The sequence below is a fragment of the Ascaphus truei genome, chromosome 3 (genome assembly GCF_040206685.1).
Source record: "Ascaphus truei isolate aAscTru1 chromosome 3, aAscTru1.hap1, whole genome shotgun sequence".
NCBI classification, from domain to species: Eukaryota; Metazoa; Chordata; class Amphibia; order Anura; family Ascaphidae; genus Ascaphus; species Ascaphus truei.
Genome location: NC_134485.1, coordinates 430,708,955 through 430,726,131, shown reverse-complemented (window position 1 = coordinate 430,726,131; position 17,177 = coordinate 430,708,955). Strand labels below are relative to the sequence as shown.

At 47.8% G+C, this 17,177-nt stretch overlaps 1 protein-coding gene across 1 annotated transcript in view; it reads right to left on the bottom strand.

The window, feature by feature from the left end:
- Nucleotides 1–15,691, bottom strand: part of HGD (homogentisate 1,2-dioxygenase) — an 84,014-nt gene extending 68,323 nt beyond the window's left edge. The window contains exons 1-7 of the mRNA XM_075592902.1: nucleotides 15,085–15,691; nucleotides 6,466–6,537; nucleotides 5,019–5,107; nucleotides 3,600–3,705; nucleotides 2,893–2,949; nucleotides 1,178–1,269; nucleotides 389–423 (exon numbers count right to left, since the gene is read on the bottom strand). Of these exons, the coding sequence (XP_075449017.1) occupies nucleotides 389–423; nucleotides 1,178–1,269; nucleotides 2,893–2,949; nucleotides 3,600–3,705; nucleotides 5,019–5,107; nucleotides 6,466–6,537; nucleotides 15,085–15,099 (466 nt within the window). The 5' untranslated portion in view covers nucleotides 15,100–15,691. The remainder of the gene's footprint in view (nucleotides 1–388; nucleotides 424–1,177; nucleotides 1,270–2,892; nucleotides 2,950–3,599; nucleotides 3,706–5,018; nucleotides 5,108–6,465; nucleotides 6,538–15,084) is intronic.
- Between the last annotated feature and the right edge of the window lie 1,486 nt (nucleotides 15,692–17,177).

The following is a 17,177-nucleotide window of genomic DNA, read 5'->3' as shown; positions in this document are numbered from 1 at the left end:
CTAGGCAATACACCCCAGGGTTCACGTTACCATCCTGGTCCATCCCCACCCTATTTTTAAATACACCACACATGTTTTTTCTTTATTAATTATTAGTGTGTAGACCTCTTTTTTAATATTACTTATTAAATGTTACGTTTTGGACGCAAATCATTATTTCATATTATTACGTATTAGTGAGCACTATATTTTTTCTGTGTTTTTGTATCCCTGCTTCAGCACAGGTTGCTCAATCAGTCCCTGCTTCATTCAGCACAGGTGGCTCAATCAGAGGCTCAGTCTATGATATCCTGAAAACCGGACCTGTTGGTGGCCCTTGGGGACTGGAGTTGGCCGCCCCTGGTCTAAACGTTGGTAAAATAAAGATAAATGAAAAACAGCAACTCACCAATCAGCAAATCCCCATCAGAACTGTAGAAACATCTAAGAAAAACAAAGAGCAAATTAATGGGCCCCGTCCATCGCAGTTACTGCGCTTAACGTTATTTCCGTTACACTTGGATAGAAGTGCTTTATTCTGCTCTCCCGCCAGGAGAACCCACATTTGTGTTTGAACGGTTGCATGGTTATATTTTTTAGAGCAGATCAGAAGTGAGGGGTGTTTAATGGAGATCTAATGCCCAAATTTCCTGCCGTTCTCCAAATCTCCGTCTCCTCGTGTCTGTCCCTCCTTTCTTTCCAAGGACAGGACGAGCAGAGCAAGAGATATTCTTAGGTTCGGAGGAATAAGCGGAGATGGGCAGGGATGGGTTGAAAACTTAGGATGCAGGTATCTGTTATGTGACCCAAATGGCAGAATGGGTAACTCAGTTACAAAGAACTTTTGGGTACAATCAACATGCCATTGTTAGCCCTATGGAGCAGGGACCCGTCGATACTAAAATAATAATAATAAAATAAAAAATAAATAAAAAATAATAATATATATATATATATATTTTTTATATATATATATATATATATAGTCAATATACACTGACCGTTTTGTAGTATGCTTTCATTTTAACTGAATCTTAGACTGAAGAAGTAATCACACACAAAGGCAGGGGAACAAAGAATATACTAAAATACTAGATGAAGATGAGACAGATCTACGGGTTGTTCGTCGGCAACAAGCTTCCTCCAATCCATCGCTGATCTCAGCAGCGGCCAACGGGCTTAAACAAGGCAACATTACCTGTCGGTCATGGAGGTGTTGCAGGTATAAATGTGTATGGCGATTCCATTGCGTGACCTGGGCTCTCCGGCTCCACAGAGGGTGTGCAGTCCCTGGACAGAGAGTTACAAGTGGTCAGGGCTCGGCAGTGGGACATGGTGCTGCCCATTATATAACCATTCATTGCTCACCCCTTAGTTATGAGGCACTGCAGGAGATGGGGTGTATAGCACCAATCACTATTAGAAATGTTATGTTAATGAAATATTTTACCAGGAACCCCAAGGTAAAGAGGGATAAACAAACGCAGGTGATTTCAGGGGCGCTGCTAGCTCATGTGAGGAATCCTCTGGGGGGTTACAAACCTCACCCATTATTTACTAAAAGCCATATTTGTTTTAGTAAGAATAACACAAACAGGATGTTCGGGAGGCCGATTGTTAAAAGTGATCTTTTACCCCAAAACGACGTACCAGAACGGTCACATGTCGGGAACCCAGCTGAGCGAGGGGGTGAGAGTTCTGGGCCAAATACTAAATTAATATGAATCATATAATGATTCCAACACATCCGGTTGAATAGGACGCAGGTGACCTGGTATGGACTCCGAGAAGGGGGTTAGTCTGCTTATTACCTAGCACAACTTGGTTTTGTTTTTTCTTTTTCATGAAAGTGTGATAGTGTTATAGTGAGGAAGCACGCTGTTGCGAAACGCGTTGAGGTCACGAGAGGCTGCTCAACGCACTCATCCATTGGCTGGTACAGAGAAGCCAGGGAGTTCGAGCGGAGGAGAGATCTCCGTGTGCTGGTGCAGTCCGGACTTATCATCAGCGCCAGCAGCGGTTACCCGCTCTGTTACTCCTGGTTAGTACTTGTTCCCCTACATTTAGTCACTGTGTTGCTACTGAACACTGTATTAAGGTGCTTTATTGCCAGTTTGACTCCTCTAGTGACTGTTCAGTCTGTGTATTTATTTTTGTCTCGTACTCGCAATAAGGAGGGGTTGTGATGCTTTTTAGCTTGTTGTGTATTATATGAATGTGGCCTTATGTCCAACCATGAAATTGATTATTATTTTTACTAAATTGTTTCTCTTATTATTAATCCCATGTACGCTGTGTATACATTATTTTCGCCAACATATACAGTATAGGAGATTGGATTCAGTGGTCAAAGTATGATGGGGTTTCAAGAGCACAAGTGTTGCTTAATCATTACAATATTCAACACGTATAAATATATAAAAATTTGCTTTTACGTTAGTCTGTAAACAGTGGGACCTGAGACTTGGGAAGGTTCGATCTCCTCTAGCTGCTCCCTTCTGTTGGATGTCACGGTGTGTTCAGCAAGAGTAGCACAAGCCAAGCCCTCCTCTCTCCCCATCCCCTTATCTTTAATGGCTCTCTGATAAGGAGAATGTGGTCAGTTAATGAAAACACTGGATTTATGAACACTTCCCCCATTCAGAGGCCCCAAAAAAAGGCAATTTGTAATTAATTTCCAGAAAAACAAGATAAGCCAAATCTTTGGTGGCATTTCAGGAAGCCAATGGGATGGTAACAGTCTTTACCAAGTGTTGTTTTTTGTGAGGCTTCATGGGGTGGTATTTTAAATGGATCTTCCAAGAAGCCGAGTTTTGCATGGAAGAGCCCATGAGTTGTGTCCCAGTGTATATGGTGTATGTCAGAGAGGCGCTGTTCTGTATGAGAGGGGGAATGAGGCCATCTCCCACTTACTGTCACAAAGTCCTCCTTCTGTGCTGCTTTGGGCATCTCAAACGGCTTCCACCTCAGCTGTGAAGAGAGCACAAGGTTATTAGGCTATTACGCACTAAGGGCCTCATGCAGAGAGCAGTGCTAAAAGGGAAAGCGGCATGTATTGGCGAAATCTGCCTTTAGAAAGGCAGATAATGGGGAGTTTTAAAAAAAGCGCCATTTTTTTTTCTCTCAGAAACTTGCCGCGCGGCTGGAGAGAACCTAAATCTCTCCAGTGTTGAAAACGGCCGTATGCAGAGAGCAGCGAATGCCATCTAGCGGCTGTTCGCTGCAAAAAAATGGCGCGATTTTCAACATTTTTCCTCTCCACCAAGCAGCTGGCGCTCCGCGGCCGGTGGAGGAGAAAAAAAAAAAAACGCGATTTCTTTCCCACTAGTTTCAACAGCGCTCATAGCGCTCATAGCGCCGGTTGAAACTCTCCATATGCAGAAAGGATTGTAAGTGCAGTTTTATGCCCTTTCTGCATATGGAGAAAAAAACTCTCCAATAAAGCTAAATTTTATTCCCCTCTCCAATTCTAAATAGCGCTGCTCTCTGCATGAGGCCCAAAGACTGTCTAGTCCAGAGAGCCCAAATGGGCCCATTGCTTCTATTTACTCAAGTCTACCAGCTGTAAAACTGGAGCGCTGCAATGATTACCCAGAGTTTTTCGGGAGATGGGGCAGTACCTGGTTGGGGTCCGGTTCCACTTCGTCCCAGTTGTGCGTCAGGTGTTCCTGGTGGTAGGCCACGAACGGCTTGTGACGGACGGAAGGCAAAATCCGATACAACCAGCTGGGCAAAAAGAAGCAGCAGAGAGGTCAGGAGAGCCGGAGTCTGGAAAAGGGGCGGCCAACTCCAGTCCTCAAAGGCCAGCAACAGACCAGGTATTGGGGATATCCCTGCTTCAGCACAGGTGACTCAATCAGTGGCTCAGTCATTCTGAATGAGCCACCTGTGCTGAAGCAGGGATATCCTTAAACCCAACCTGTTGGTGGCCCTTGAGGACTGGAGTTGGCCACCGTGGTCTAGAATGACTGGACCTCTAGATTAGCAACTGTAGCTATCGCACCGTGCCAGTGTGCGCTAACGTAATATTACTATCATCGTCTTCACACCCCATTGCACTGTGCGGACACGTTACACACAAATGATAATCATAAATGACCAAGAACATGCTTAATCTTACAGCTGTAGCAAGAGTCACTGTTTTCCGCGCTGGGGCAATCGGTGGGACCGCGACGACGACTGCCCCATTGCCGGAGGCTTATCGTTGCCGGGGATCCGGAAGCATGGGACAACCGCAGCACTACCTCCGGAGCGGCGGCTTAAAGCTTTTTCCGCGCCCCGTTTCCGAAGACAGGAAGTCTTGCTACATATACATCTATATCTACACTGTAGTGTGCAAACCAAACCAGGCAGTCTGTCTACTTTAGGCACGAGTGAGGAGGCGGATCTGCAAATCCATGCCTTTAAATAACTTTTTGTATCGACAGTACGTGTGAAATAAAGTAACAGCTTCTCGTTGTGAGTTAGGCCTCGGGCGTGGTCTCATACCTGTGAGCCCCTACAGCCGTAATGAGAGCGGCTTTAGTATGGGCTCGCCTACGCTTCCGCAAGCGCGCGGAAGCGTAGGTTTTACCAGCATTTTTAATTTCAGCGCTCGCCGGAGCGCAGGGCCGGTCACATGAGCGGGTTCGCCCAATGAGGGCGAACCAGCTCCGTGACGTCACTGGCCCGCCCCCTGACGGCGCGCTGTCTAAGGCCAGGGAAAGCACCCGCTTTCCCTGAGCCTCAGCGCGCCTCAGCACACCAGCAGGAACCCTGGCCGAGGCCTAACACACCTGCTTATTTCAGGAGCAAAGTTTGCAGCTTTTTGGGGGCAGATTTACCAAGTGGAGTTATGGGTTAGAGCCCCTGATCCGGGTTTAATTTATATTCTAGTCAATGGGAGGTAGCGCCAGACTGCGTGCACAATCCGCTAACCCATATTGTACCAGCACTTGTTGAATCTGCCCCATTCTTCTCTCAAACAAAGAGTAATGGACCTGGACCATTAGTGGTTCCTATGGTGTTAATACAATTAGGAATGTGTATTAGTGCATTACCTTCTCTTGTTCGAGGCTCTGGGGCAGGTGAACGCTGAGCCGGAGATCTGCTCAGCGTACAGACCATACGGACACACCTGGGGGTTATTCTACATTTAAGAAGAATAAATGGGGTTTCAGTAAAATAATAGAATTCCGCAGCACTCTCTCATCCAATCGTATGTTCTCATCGGACGGCTATTTATTAATTCAGAGATCAAACAGCGATAATATTCACGAGTCAGTGAGAACCACTCGTCTGTTTCCATGATCATAAGCTCACACTCCACTGACTTTCAAACCATTTTCGTTTTAAGGATTGCTGTACCTGGGAGACTCAATGATTGGCTGTTCCTCCCAAGTGAGGGCAGTGACATCACTAGACTGGAATTAAAGCTTCATCTGGTTCCATCTGCCATGTTGATTGATCTCAGTCAGGTGGAATGTTTGCTACTTATAACGGCTCAAGGAGGTTTAGGAGGGGGTTTAGGAGGGGGTTTAGGAGGGGGTTTAGGAGGAGGTTTAGGAGGGAGTTTAGGAGGGAGTTTAGGAGGGAGTTTAGGAGGGAGTTTAGGTGGGAGTTTAGGAGGGGGTTTAGGAGGGGGTTTAGGAGGGGGTTTAGGAGGGGGTTTAGGAGGAGGTATAGGAGGGGGTTTAGGAGGGAGTTTAGAATGGGGTTTAGGAGGGGGTTTAGGAGGGGGTTTAGGAGGGGGTTTAGGAGGGAGTTTAGAATGGGGTTTAGGAGTGGGTTTAGAAGGGGGTTTAGGAGGGAGTTTAGAATGGGGTTTAGGAGGGAGTTTAGGAGGGGGTTTAGGAGGGGGTTTAGGAGGGGGTTTAGGAGGGGGTTTAGGAGGGAGTTTAGGAGGGAGTTTAGGTGGGAGTTTAGGAGGGGGTTTAGGTGGGAGTTTAGGAGGGGGTTTAGGAGGAGGTATAGGAGGGGGTTTAGGAGGGAGTTTAGAATGGGGTTTAGGAGGGGGTTTAGGATGGGGTTTAGGAGGGGGTTTAGGAGGGAGTTTAGAATGGGGTTTAGGAGTGGGTTTAGAAGGGGGTTTAGGAGGGAGTTTAGGAGGGGGTTTAGGAGGGGGTTTAGGAGGGAGTTTAGGAGGGGGTTTAGGAGGGAGTTTAGAATGGGGTTTAGGAGGGAGTTTAGAATGGGGTTTAGAATGGGGTTTAGGAGGGGGTTTAGGAGGGAGTTTAGAATGGGGTTTAGGAGGGAGTTTAGAATGGGGTTTAGAAGGGGGTCTAGGAGGGGGTTTAGAATGGGGTTTAGGAGGGGATTTAGAAGGGGGTTTAGGAGGGGGTTTAGAAGGGGGTTTAGGAGGGGGTTTAGGAGGAGGTTTACGAACTTTCACAAGGTAAGGAAAAGATTGCAGCCATAAGATCTTTCATATATACATAAAGAAGGTTCCTTTTCTTGGAAACGAAAAAACAAAAAAACACCTCCCCCATTATCTGTACCCGAACCTACCTGTCCTTCAGGTAATGCACCTGGGCAGCGAGGATCCTCCGAAGAAAACTCATTGCCAAATCCTGGCATGTACTAGACAGGAGAGAGAAAGAAGACAGCAGTCACACAGCAGTAAGAGTGCTCCCACTGACCCAGAAAGCCACGGCCCCCAACCTCCTACCGGACACTGTTATCACTATTATTATCAGCCGAGTCGGTTCAATGCTCTACTGGTACAAACTGGTCATTTGTGTCATAAGTAATTCAAGTGATGGAGAAAATCACTGCCTTGTCCTGTGTGAACGTCCTTCACACGTACACACTCACCTTCTTAATGCTTGCAGTAGAAATGCCAGTCATTTCATTTGTCATTTTTTGATTAACAAGGCAAATTTGCTACATTGGTTAATGTGACCAACAACGTTTTTGCACCTATGATTGCTCAGTGATTTCTAGCAATTATAATTCCCATTTTTGTGTGGAAAATTTGTTTTGGGGGGGTGGATTATATTGTCCAATAAAGCTACCCTTTCCATTGAAAGTCAACACTAATATGCAGCTCACAATCTCCTACAGAAAAGTTGGCCGGTGCTTCCAGTTGGGACACTCCTGCCTCAGGCACTTAAATTCTGTGTGGTCCTGTCCAAATCACGTCAACTCATTGTACCTTCCCAGAATGCACTTCAAACCATGGATATGTGCTGGTAATATAAATGAATACCTTCAGGGACCCAGCACCGTGAATAGCATTGTTTATTTATATTTTAACTTCTAGCACCAGTCCCAGTGAAAGTCTCTGAAACAGTTGACAATAAAAAAATCAAATGAGACTGAATTCAAACCCACAAGACTCACGGAAAATCAATAGAGAGTTGGTTAGTTAATAGTAATAAACAACAAATACAGTATAAAAAGATGTGTGATGGATTGGGTGACTTTCAGTTTTTTTAGGTACATTTTGCCAAACTGATGATGGGTCCCCTTCCTCCGCCTCCTGCCTGTGCATCAGGTGGCAATCATTGATCTGCAGGGTGTTTAGGGAAGGGACTGGCGGTGGTCATATTGATCGGCCTTGTGTATGCTGGCAGCAATGTGCTATACAGCACTCACAAAGATGACAGATCATTGCTCTCCAGGCTGTTATTTGCCAGGGAAAGCTGCTGAGTCACAATGTGTCGGATAAAACTTCGGATCCATCTGGGACACATTGCAGTCCGTGTGTCTGCCAGCACCGCCTCCTGTATGAGGTGCTCTCAAGGGAAGGAAGAGGGTTTAATGTTCATGTTTGGTGGGACAGATGGAGAACGTCAACTCACTAACAAACTGGTACACAAACAGACACACACATTAACACAAAGATACGCACGAGCGCGCGCACAAACACACGTATACATAACACAGACACTGATACACACGGACACATATACAGACTGTGGTTGTGTATTAGTGACTATATGTGTATCAGTGTGAGGTTATGTACAAGTGTCTATATGTGTATTACACACTGCTACACATACGCGCAGACACTATTGCATAATTACACACATTAACACATAGATACAGTACACACACTGGTTGAAGGATAGACACCAGAGAGTTGTCATAAATGGAACCTTTTCACATTGGGTTAAAGTCGTGAGTGCAGTACCTCAGGGATCGGTACTGGGACCCCTGCTTTTTAACGTGTTTATTAATGACCTTGAGGTTGACATCGAGAGCAAAGTCTCCATCTTTGCTGCTGACACTAAATTGTGTAAGGTAGTAGAATCAGAGCAGGATGTCATTTCTCTCCAGAAGGACTTGGAGAGACTGGAAACGTGGGCAGGTAAATGGCAGATGAGGTTTAGTACGATAAATGTAAGGTTATGCATTTGGGGAGCAAGAATAAACAAGCGACTTACAAATTAAGAGGACAAGATTCGGTCAATCCTTGAGAAGGATTTAGTGGTGCTTGTAGACAGTAGTGTCATGCAGTAGCTGCAAAGGCAAATATGATCTGATCTTGCATAAAATGTGTCATGTGTGGATGGGAAGAAGTTGCTCAGATGCTACCCAGTAGTGAGTTCAGGCTGGGGTTGTTGCTGCATGTGCCTGGTGATTCAGTAACTTGCTGGGTGCTCTCTGAGAGCTCTGGAATTCTCTAAGGTTAAGTTTAAATTCCAGTGGCTCCCAGAGACCACCAGGGTTATGGAGGTTGGGTTGGGGGGTCATAGTAATCTGGGTCACAGGTATAGGAGCGTGGCTCTCGGGGTGGGGCTCCCTAGTGGTTCTGGGTGGCAGCTACCCGCCTAACAAAGTCGGGCGAGGATTCCCAGGGTGTAGGCTGGGTCAGTGTTCCCAGGATTGGGTGGGGGGTACCCCGGGTATAGGAGCGTGGCTCATGTAGTGGGCCTTCTAATGGTGCTGTGGGGTGATGCTACAATCCTGGCAGTGTAAGGTTAGGGGTGATAGTGGATGTTTTGGGCACCTTTTTGCCTTAGCCCGAGCGAGACACTTCGTGGTCAGTAGGACTGAGGGACGTGCCCAGCGGGCGGCGTCTGGATAGACTCGGTATACGGATGACCCGCTGTTTTGGTTACCGACTGTCTGGCGCTCCAGCGTGATCAGACCTCTCCGTGACGGCCGTCCGTCACAGCGGGTATGAGCGGTGTAGGGTATTTTGAGGGGGGTAATTATAAAAGTGGGGTATATATAAAAGGTACGGTGGTTTCAAAGAGGCGTGGGGGAATAGTGTGGAGTATATGAGGGCCACATGGGGGCGTATAGAAGTGACCTGGGGTTAGGGTGACCAGACGTCCCCTTTTTTCAGGCTCAGTCCCGGTTTTCTGTCCCGCTGGTGAGCGTTGACTGCGCATGCGCGAAGAGCGCTTGCCGACCGCCACTTCCCGGCTGCTCGTGCGCATGAGCGATCTGCACTTGCTTGCTGCTTTTGGGCATGTGCGACCGGCAAGCTCCGATCGCGCATGCGCAGTTGGGTAAGTGCCGATCGCGCATGCGTGACATTTGTACAGGTTTTTGCCAGGACAAATCTGGTCCCCCTACCTGGGGTATATATATGAGGGGTGTGGGGGTGTAACGGATGCATGTGTACCTATTCTCATGTGGGAAATGTTGAAGGGTATGGAGTGTTACCTGGAAGGTGCCTTATGGAGTAGCACCACTTACTAAACATGGCCCATAATGCAGTGAATGAGTGCAATTAATTCACAGCAATGAATCCGCCGCGCGCTGCTCTCCCGCCACACTCTGCTCTCCCGCCACACTCTGCTCTTCCGCCGTGCGCTGCTCTCCCGCCATACTCTGCTCTCCCGCCACACTCTGCTCTCCCGCCACACTCTGCTCTCCCGCCACACTCTGCTCTCCCGCCACACTCTGCTTTCCCGCCGTGCGCTGCTCTCCCGCCACACTCTGCTCTCCCGCCACACTCTGCTCTCCCGCCACACTCTGCTCTCCCGCCACACTCTGCTCTCCCGCCACACTCTGCTCTTCCGCCACACTCTGCTCTCCCGCCACACTCTGCTCTCCCGCCACACTCTGCTCTCCCGCCACACTCTGCTCTTCCGCCACACTCTGCTCTCCCGCCACACTCTGCTCTCCCGCCACACTCTGCTCTTCCGCCGCGCGCTGCTTTCCCGCCGTGCGCTGCTCTCCCGCCACACTCTGCTCTCCCGCCACACTCTGCTCTTCCGCCGCGCTAATAGTTATAATCTGCATTTCTGTACTGCTCTGCGGCCAACATAGCAAACATCCCATTTATGATCATCTTTAATTTGCGTGGCACCAGCATGTTCCGTGGCGCAGGAGAATGTGGCAAGGAGGACAATATAAGAGTACATATAAGTGAAGACAAAAACTGAGACAATAGGAAGAAGTTGTTAGTCTTATCTTCAGCGAAGGGAACTGTTATCTGGGAGACGGACGCCTGATAATCAGGCACAGAGAGGGCTGTACCTATTATTCTGTATCCACTATAAATAATACAATATTTCACCCGTTTTTGCTGGGAATGTTTCCCCCTGGACAACGCTCGCTGCATCACTACATTTGGGACGATTATCAGAAAGGAAAGGTTTTCTGTTTGCGATGATAGATTTTGTGAAAGATTGCTTAGGAGGAGTCGGAGCCTCAAGGCAATGTGTATATATACTATATACTGGCCGCAAATGAGTTAAAGTGAATTCATAGGCTGTGCCATGTTTGATCCCCTATTGCTGCCGCAGGGGCCAAAAATACCTTGGACTGCACCCAAGGCCGCGCTTATAGTGCTGGCGACGCGACCGATTACGTCACCTGTCGCCAATCGCTAGAGTTGCACTTTAGTTTTGGGCGACGTCGCTGGCTGCAAGAGGCACGGAGAAGCTCCCGATTGGCCGCAAGGGGAGACCATCGCCGGAAAAAAAATCAAATAACCGTGACTACCAAATTTTTGGTAGCACTGTCGCTCCGTCGCCGTCGCGCGCACTATAAGCGCACCCGACGGCGACAATGCATTTGTTTTGCCGCGCCGGCACTATAAGTGCAGCCAGGAGGCAGCGGTTGTACCACAGCCTAAGATATGTTTTTTACACAATATTTCTCCAATTAGATAAGAAACTGATGGAGGATTCAACTATTTTTTGGGTGGGGGGGGGCTGTACATACAAAAATCACTAACATACGTTACCATAATGTTACCACTGTCCCCCAGTAACGTTTAAAGCGAAAAGGACATGCACAGTATTTGTGTACTGTGAAATATACAGGTATCAGGAAACGATTACTTTGCACTTTGTTTTTAGGCAGTTTGGCTTCGGATGGTACAATCGTTTGTAAAAACTCCCCCAACATATCACACACATTATTTTACAGAAATGGTTTAAAATATCTCTACTGATCTTATAAGAACAGATAGGTATCAATCACACCCCCCCCCCAACCATGGCTCACTATGGGGCCTGCCTTTTTAACAGGACAGGATGGGGTTAAGCCACTCTGGAATCTCTCCTGCTTTGAAGTCCATGGTAGCAATGACCCCATGTGGCCCAGCAGCTGGGCAGATGTGAGATAGGAGAATCTGATTGGCTGAGGAGGGAAACACCCACCTCCACTCCCCTCTCAAAGGGGGATTCGCAGCCAAAGTGCACCAGTGACCTGATGGCTAATCAGGGGCACAGGGGGGGGGGGGGGGGGGGGAGGCAGCAGAGAGGGGGTCAGGGTGATGCCTGTCAATCATTCAAAGACCTTATTATAGTGTGTGGGCAATTCCAGTCCTCAAGGGCGACCAACAGGTCAGGTTTTGAGGATATCCCTGCTTCAGCACAGGTGGCTCAGTCGAAGCAGTGGATATCCCCAAAACCTGACCTGTTGGTGGCCCTTGAAGAGTGGAGTTGTCCTGGGGTACACAGTACAGTAGCTAGAAATGCCCGTTCAGGTTCTAGCATTGAGAGAAGAAAGAGTAAGTGTTTGCCCTAAGCTGGAATATATTACAGATCCCTCAGTTAGTTAACAGACCCCGTATCTTTCCAACACGTTGCATGCCCCCCCCCCCCCCCCCCCACAGCAGAGCGGTTTGTGCTATTCGGGATCGTTATATTCTTTTGGATTAGACACATACTGTATTATTTGCATGTGTTTCTATGGGTGAATATGTTTAGTCCTGTTCTACATCCTTATTGTCACTGAATAAACACGCATTTGCAGTTACGATTCATGGACATACAATGATCATCCTTTATTGGGATTAATCCGCAGTTGTGTACAATGGGGGGGGGGGGGGAGATATCGTGATGTAAAAACACCATACAAAACGCGTTGGTACAGTAGGTGAGGGGTCACTGCCCATTATTGTGTTTAATGAGTGCAGTAGGAAGTCTGCCATAAATAGGTTTACGATAACATGAAGCAGAGTGCTCATTTGCATGCCATTACCCAGAATCCCTAGCAGCATTGTTAGCATTCTATGCTAGGAGATAATGGGGAAGGGCAGGGTTGCAGACCTGGCTGAGGCGTGTGAATGTGCTCACACGTGTGGGGTTTATTTGCTGTGCACTGTACGGTGGTGGTGGGTGGGTGTCACTTAATTACTCACCTTGCTTCTTTCTTTGTGTATCAGAATAAAACGTGTAACGTTACCAATCCTACCGTGTGTATTACAAACCGGAAGTACCTCTGAACCGGAGCATGTGCGTAGTTTGCTAATGGATGGAGCCACTTTTTGCCGTCGTCTCCCCTGAAATGGTTAACCCTTTTGGACAATATATAAAATCTGTGTCTTTGTGAGGGATTTTCTCATTTCCCTCACGTGAGGGATCACAGGGGTTAATAGCACCCCCTCAGAATAGGCGCATGTCATTGGCACAAAGATAATGATAACTGTAGTGTCTGTAGACTTAGGGGGTCATTTACTAAAGTCTTATTACACATAGGTGCCAAGAAAGGAACCCTCCATAATAAGACGTATCGGTTTATAATGCCAGCAGTGTACAGAGGAGAGCTGACAAACAGTAGCACAATTTACAAGCACAATGAGTCCCAAACGCACTCTTGCCCCATTCAGTGATATAGAGCATGTTACTCTAAGGCTGAGTCCATGCTGCCGCAGACCGCGCGGAGGTGTCCGTGCGCAGCGCGATCACATTGCCTTAAGGCATTGATCGTGCCCATAGACCGCGCGGGCGACAGCAGGAGGGGTTGTGCAAGGAATCAGTTGATTTCTCAGCGTGACGGGCAGGGCACATGAGCAGTTCGCCCAATGAGAGCGAACCAGCTCCATGACATCACAGACACGCCCCCCCCGATGGCGCGTCTACCATGTCCAAATAACGCGCCCGCTTCATGCGGGTGAAGTCACAGACGCGCACGCCTCTGAGCGGACGAAGGCTGTATGGACCTGGCCTAAGGCTGCGGCCAGGGTGAAGAGACGTGCGCTCACGCTGTGTGACGTCACGGTCTGCCCGAGCAGGAGCGATTGGGTGTCGTGCTCGCACGGTGGGGTGGGGGCGTGACGTCACATCCTCAGCTCCATCTGATTGGTGTTTGTGACTGCTGTTCTGTCATTGGCTCTTACCTGGTCATGTGATGCGTCATCGCACAGAAAAAACAAATTCTACCGACTCCCCAAGCACAGCTCCGGTCCAAGCGCACGTGCAACAGCACTTATGGCGCGTCCATCAGGAACACGGTATTTAAACGCGCCACATGCGTGTGTCTCTACACCCTGGCCGCGGCTTAACATTTTAGTGTCAAAGGTACATGGGTACAGTATAAAGTGACTTGCTCTGGGTGATGGCTGGCACAAAGCGCCCACACTTTAAGTTCAGTTACTGCTACAAGTCTCTAGCTATACAATAACAATATGTTTCCTGCGTAGTCCTGACAGGGTATGCACTGCTCATTGTAACAGTGAGCCGCCCTCTTGTACACACATCTACATTCAGTATGTCTGTTTCCCCCTCAATGTATCTCAGCTAACTGCAGAAATTAGTGGTACTGTGTCAAGGTATAGGTGGTCTTCATGTGGCTGCTTCCTCCAAGAGGTGCTGAAGGAGTTGGGTTACCTTGTGATACCCTTTTTACTTATTCATTGGATGCAAGGCTGAAATCATCTTATTAATGTAGAGGCTTTCCATTAGAAAGCGCTTTACAGTGATACTTCTGCGTATTTATGCAGCCACCTCGGGGGTACAATTCCAACAGTACATTTGTGCTATTCTGTCTTTAATGGCAGCATTACAACATGAGAAGGGAAATAAACATAACAAAGTATTATATTTAGAGTTGGCGGAGATAAAACATGGGGAAATAATGTGATTTGCTCTGAATCACCGAGTCCAAGAACTCAAAACTGAACACACCAACTCCTATCCTCCAGTGATAGAGATATCTCCCAACAGGGAGATAGGCAAACCATGCATTGGGCTGAGGGAACATAAGTCAGGGAGAAAGTGACATGTTTAACTGCTCTCAGCACGTCTCTATGATAGATAGGTACAGGAGGCAAAAGCATTGCGGTGTCTGTATTATAACCAGCTAGCATGCCTTCCAACCCACAGGGATGAGCTGTGTGCAAACACCGATGGCTGTGGGACAGGGCATCAGAAGGGCAGCATTGGAATGTCTTGTAACTATAGAGGCTGCCCAGTAATCACACAGTAACTTATTACACCAGTCTATGATCAGGGCAACAGTGGTGCAATACTGGGGCAAAAACACCTCCAGATAAATACAAACCCCACTAATTGAAAAGCCCCTTTCTTTGATACACCTGGTGCAATTGTTTTGCCCCAGAATAGCACCATTATTGCCATGATACGCAGACACCTCCCAAGTACATTACTTTTTATTCACAAAGCTAACTTCACATTTTGATTTTACACACTCCCCCCCTAATTTACAGCATAAATATCGACATAATCCTAGTTTCATGGAACTTTGCTCCGTTTAATATAATTTCGGCACTTCGACCAGTGAGGCTAAACCCAACAGCAAATCATTTGTACATTTGTATTCTCAAAGCCGAACAGCTTTTACCTGGTGAATTAATTATTCTCCGTGCCACTGAGTACTGTAGCATGCTTGGTTTTTTGTTTGCCGTTACCCTGGATATGGAATGCCCATTGAAATACCCCCAGATCTTGTGCTCTGCCGGGGCCCGGCACTCACCTTCAGTTCTGCCATCTCTCCGCGGCGTCTCGGACCTGCTGTCACTTCTCCTTCTCTCCCTCTGCAGCTCTGAGTCCACCGGGTTCAGCAGAAATATAAAACAGTTGCTCAATGTGGGTTTCATTAACCAGAGGCCCGCCTGCCCCTTGCACAGCCCTGCGAGTTTAAGGTTGGAAGCTGTGCACAGTATGAAGGGGGCTGAGCCAGAGAAGGCCGTCCTCATTCAACAGATCCACGAGACCCTACAGAACTGTGATCAGAGCTGCTCAGGACTTGCAGCAAACACAGAACTCATGGGTACCTGCATGTCTGCTAAGGGCTCCCCCTAGACCCTGACATGGTTTGACTGCTGACAAGGATTCTGGGTAACAACATGCAAATTAGCCAAGTGGGTCATTAAGCAGAGATTAATTTACTTGATTGGGAGTCTGTGTGCGATAATGCCCTGTTTGGCACTATCGCAGTTTAATGAATAACCCGTGTTACTTTTTCAGCTTCCTACCCATTTTAAACATCGTTCCCGTCAAGGTTTCCCCTGCTGCATTAGACAGATTGTATCAACAAAACCTCCGCCAGTGGTACGGATTCTTGTAGCACATTTAAAATGTATGTTAAAAATACATTGTACCTCCGCTGATCGCCCCCCCCCCATCCCTTCTGTATATTCTATATTTTTACAGCTCTATCAAAAAGGAACCAGATTGGCAAGAACCAAACCGGTCACTAAGTTTCACGCTCTGCTTGAGTAACATTGTAATGTTACCCACTGCACCTCAAGCATGAAGGGAATGAAGTAACGGGGGCTGCCCAGGTGCGTGCCACGTCCTCGTGTCTGCCCAGGTGCGTGCCACGTCCTCGTGTCTGCCCAGGTGCGTGCCACGTCCTCGTGTCTGCCCGGAAAAGTTAGTACCAGCCCAAGCACTCAGAAAGCTTTTCCTCATCAAAGTGCTACACAAGAACAGTCTTGGCAGAAACGTCACACAAATTATTCTGGGCGTCAAAACTTTATATGGAAGTGTCCCGGGTGGCGGCGATCGATCGGATGAGATCTAGTTACTATGGTGCCTGGGTGGCAAAACCGGGGCCGGGAAAAAATATACCAGGTTTATCCAGTGGATGTAAACGCGCGTCGATGTATCAGGTGCACCTCTTCTGCAGTCAGGAGACTTTGATCATTAACTTATAACAATTAAGGCCTCGTTCAGGGTGCAGGCTTCGGAGGGAGGGCGTGCTGCCGTGCGAGCTGCCGTGGGACACAATGTATTTAAATTGAATACTGGTTGTCAGGGTAGCAGCTGCCCTGTCTCCGAAGTAGGGAGTTGACATTGGCTACAGTTTCAATAAACAAAAAATTAGTTTTTTGAAGCTGCAGCAGCGTCACTGGGACCTCGGCAGCCAATGAAATCATTCTTGAGAATGATTTCAAGACTGCAGCCTCGATCCCTAACCTCAGGTCTGTAGCCCCGCCCCCTCAACTCCTGAAACCGTCTGCTGGGGATGAACACACATCGCCCAGCAGACTGCCGATCCAACTCCTGCCTCTGGCACCCTGAACGAGGCCTAAGAAATGTAGCCACTAACGTGCAGTCAGCACTGTGTGATATCCAATGCGATGAGTGGGTTGGCCAACCAATGGGGAAGAGCCAGTGCAGAGAGGTGACGAATTGGCTGATATGACCCGTGGTCAGAGAAGCCATTTCCATTCTCATGATCTCGGATGCCCTGTACCGGCTTAACGTTACATAGGCAGCGACCAGCCTCGCACTGATGAGACCGAAAAGGTTGAAATAACCGTCAGTGAGTAGGTTACTGGCTCTGCACTTCTTTAACCCAGACTCCGCTGAAAAAGCTGTCTAATACACAGGGATATTCGATAGGGGTCCATGTTAAAATGGATACGTAAAGAGTGACAGTGCGCATTTGCATGTCATTACCCAGAATTCCTGGCTGCGGTAGAAGCATTGCATTCAAGAGATAATGGGGAAGGGCAGGGTTGCAGACCTGCCTGATACATGTGAATGAGCTCACAAGTGATGTTATTTACTGATCCCAGATACAAACTCCCATTTATGTCATAGCCTGATAACGGGCCA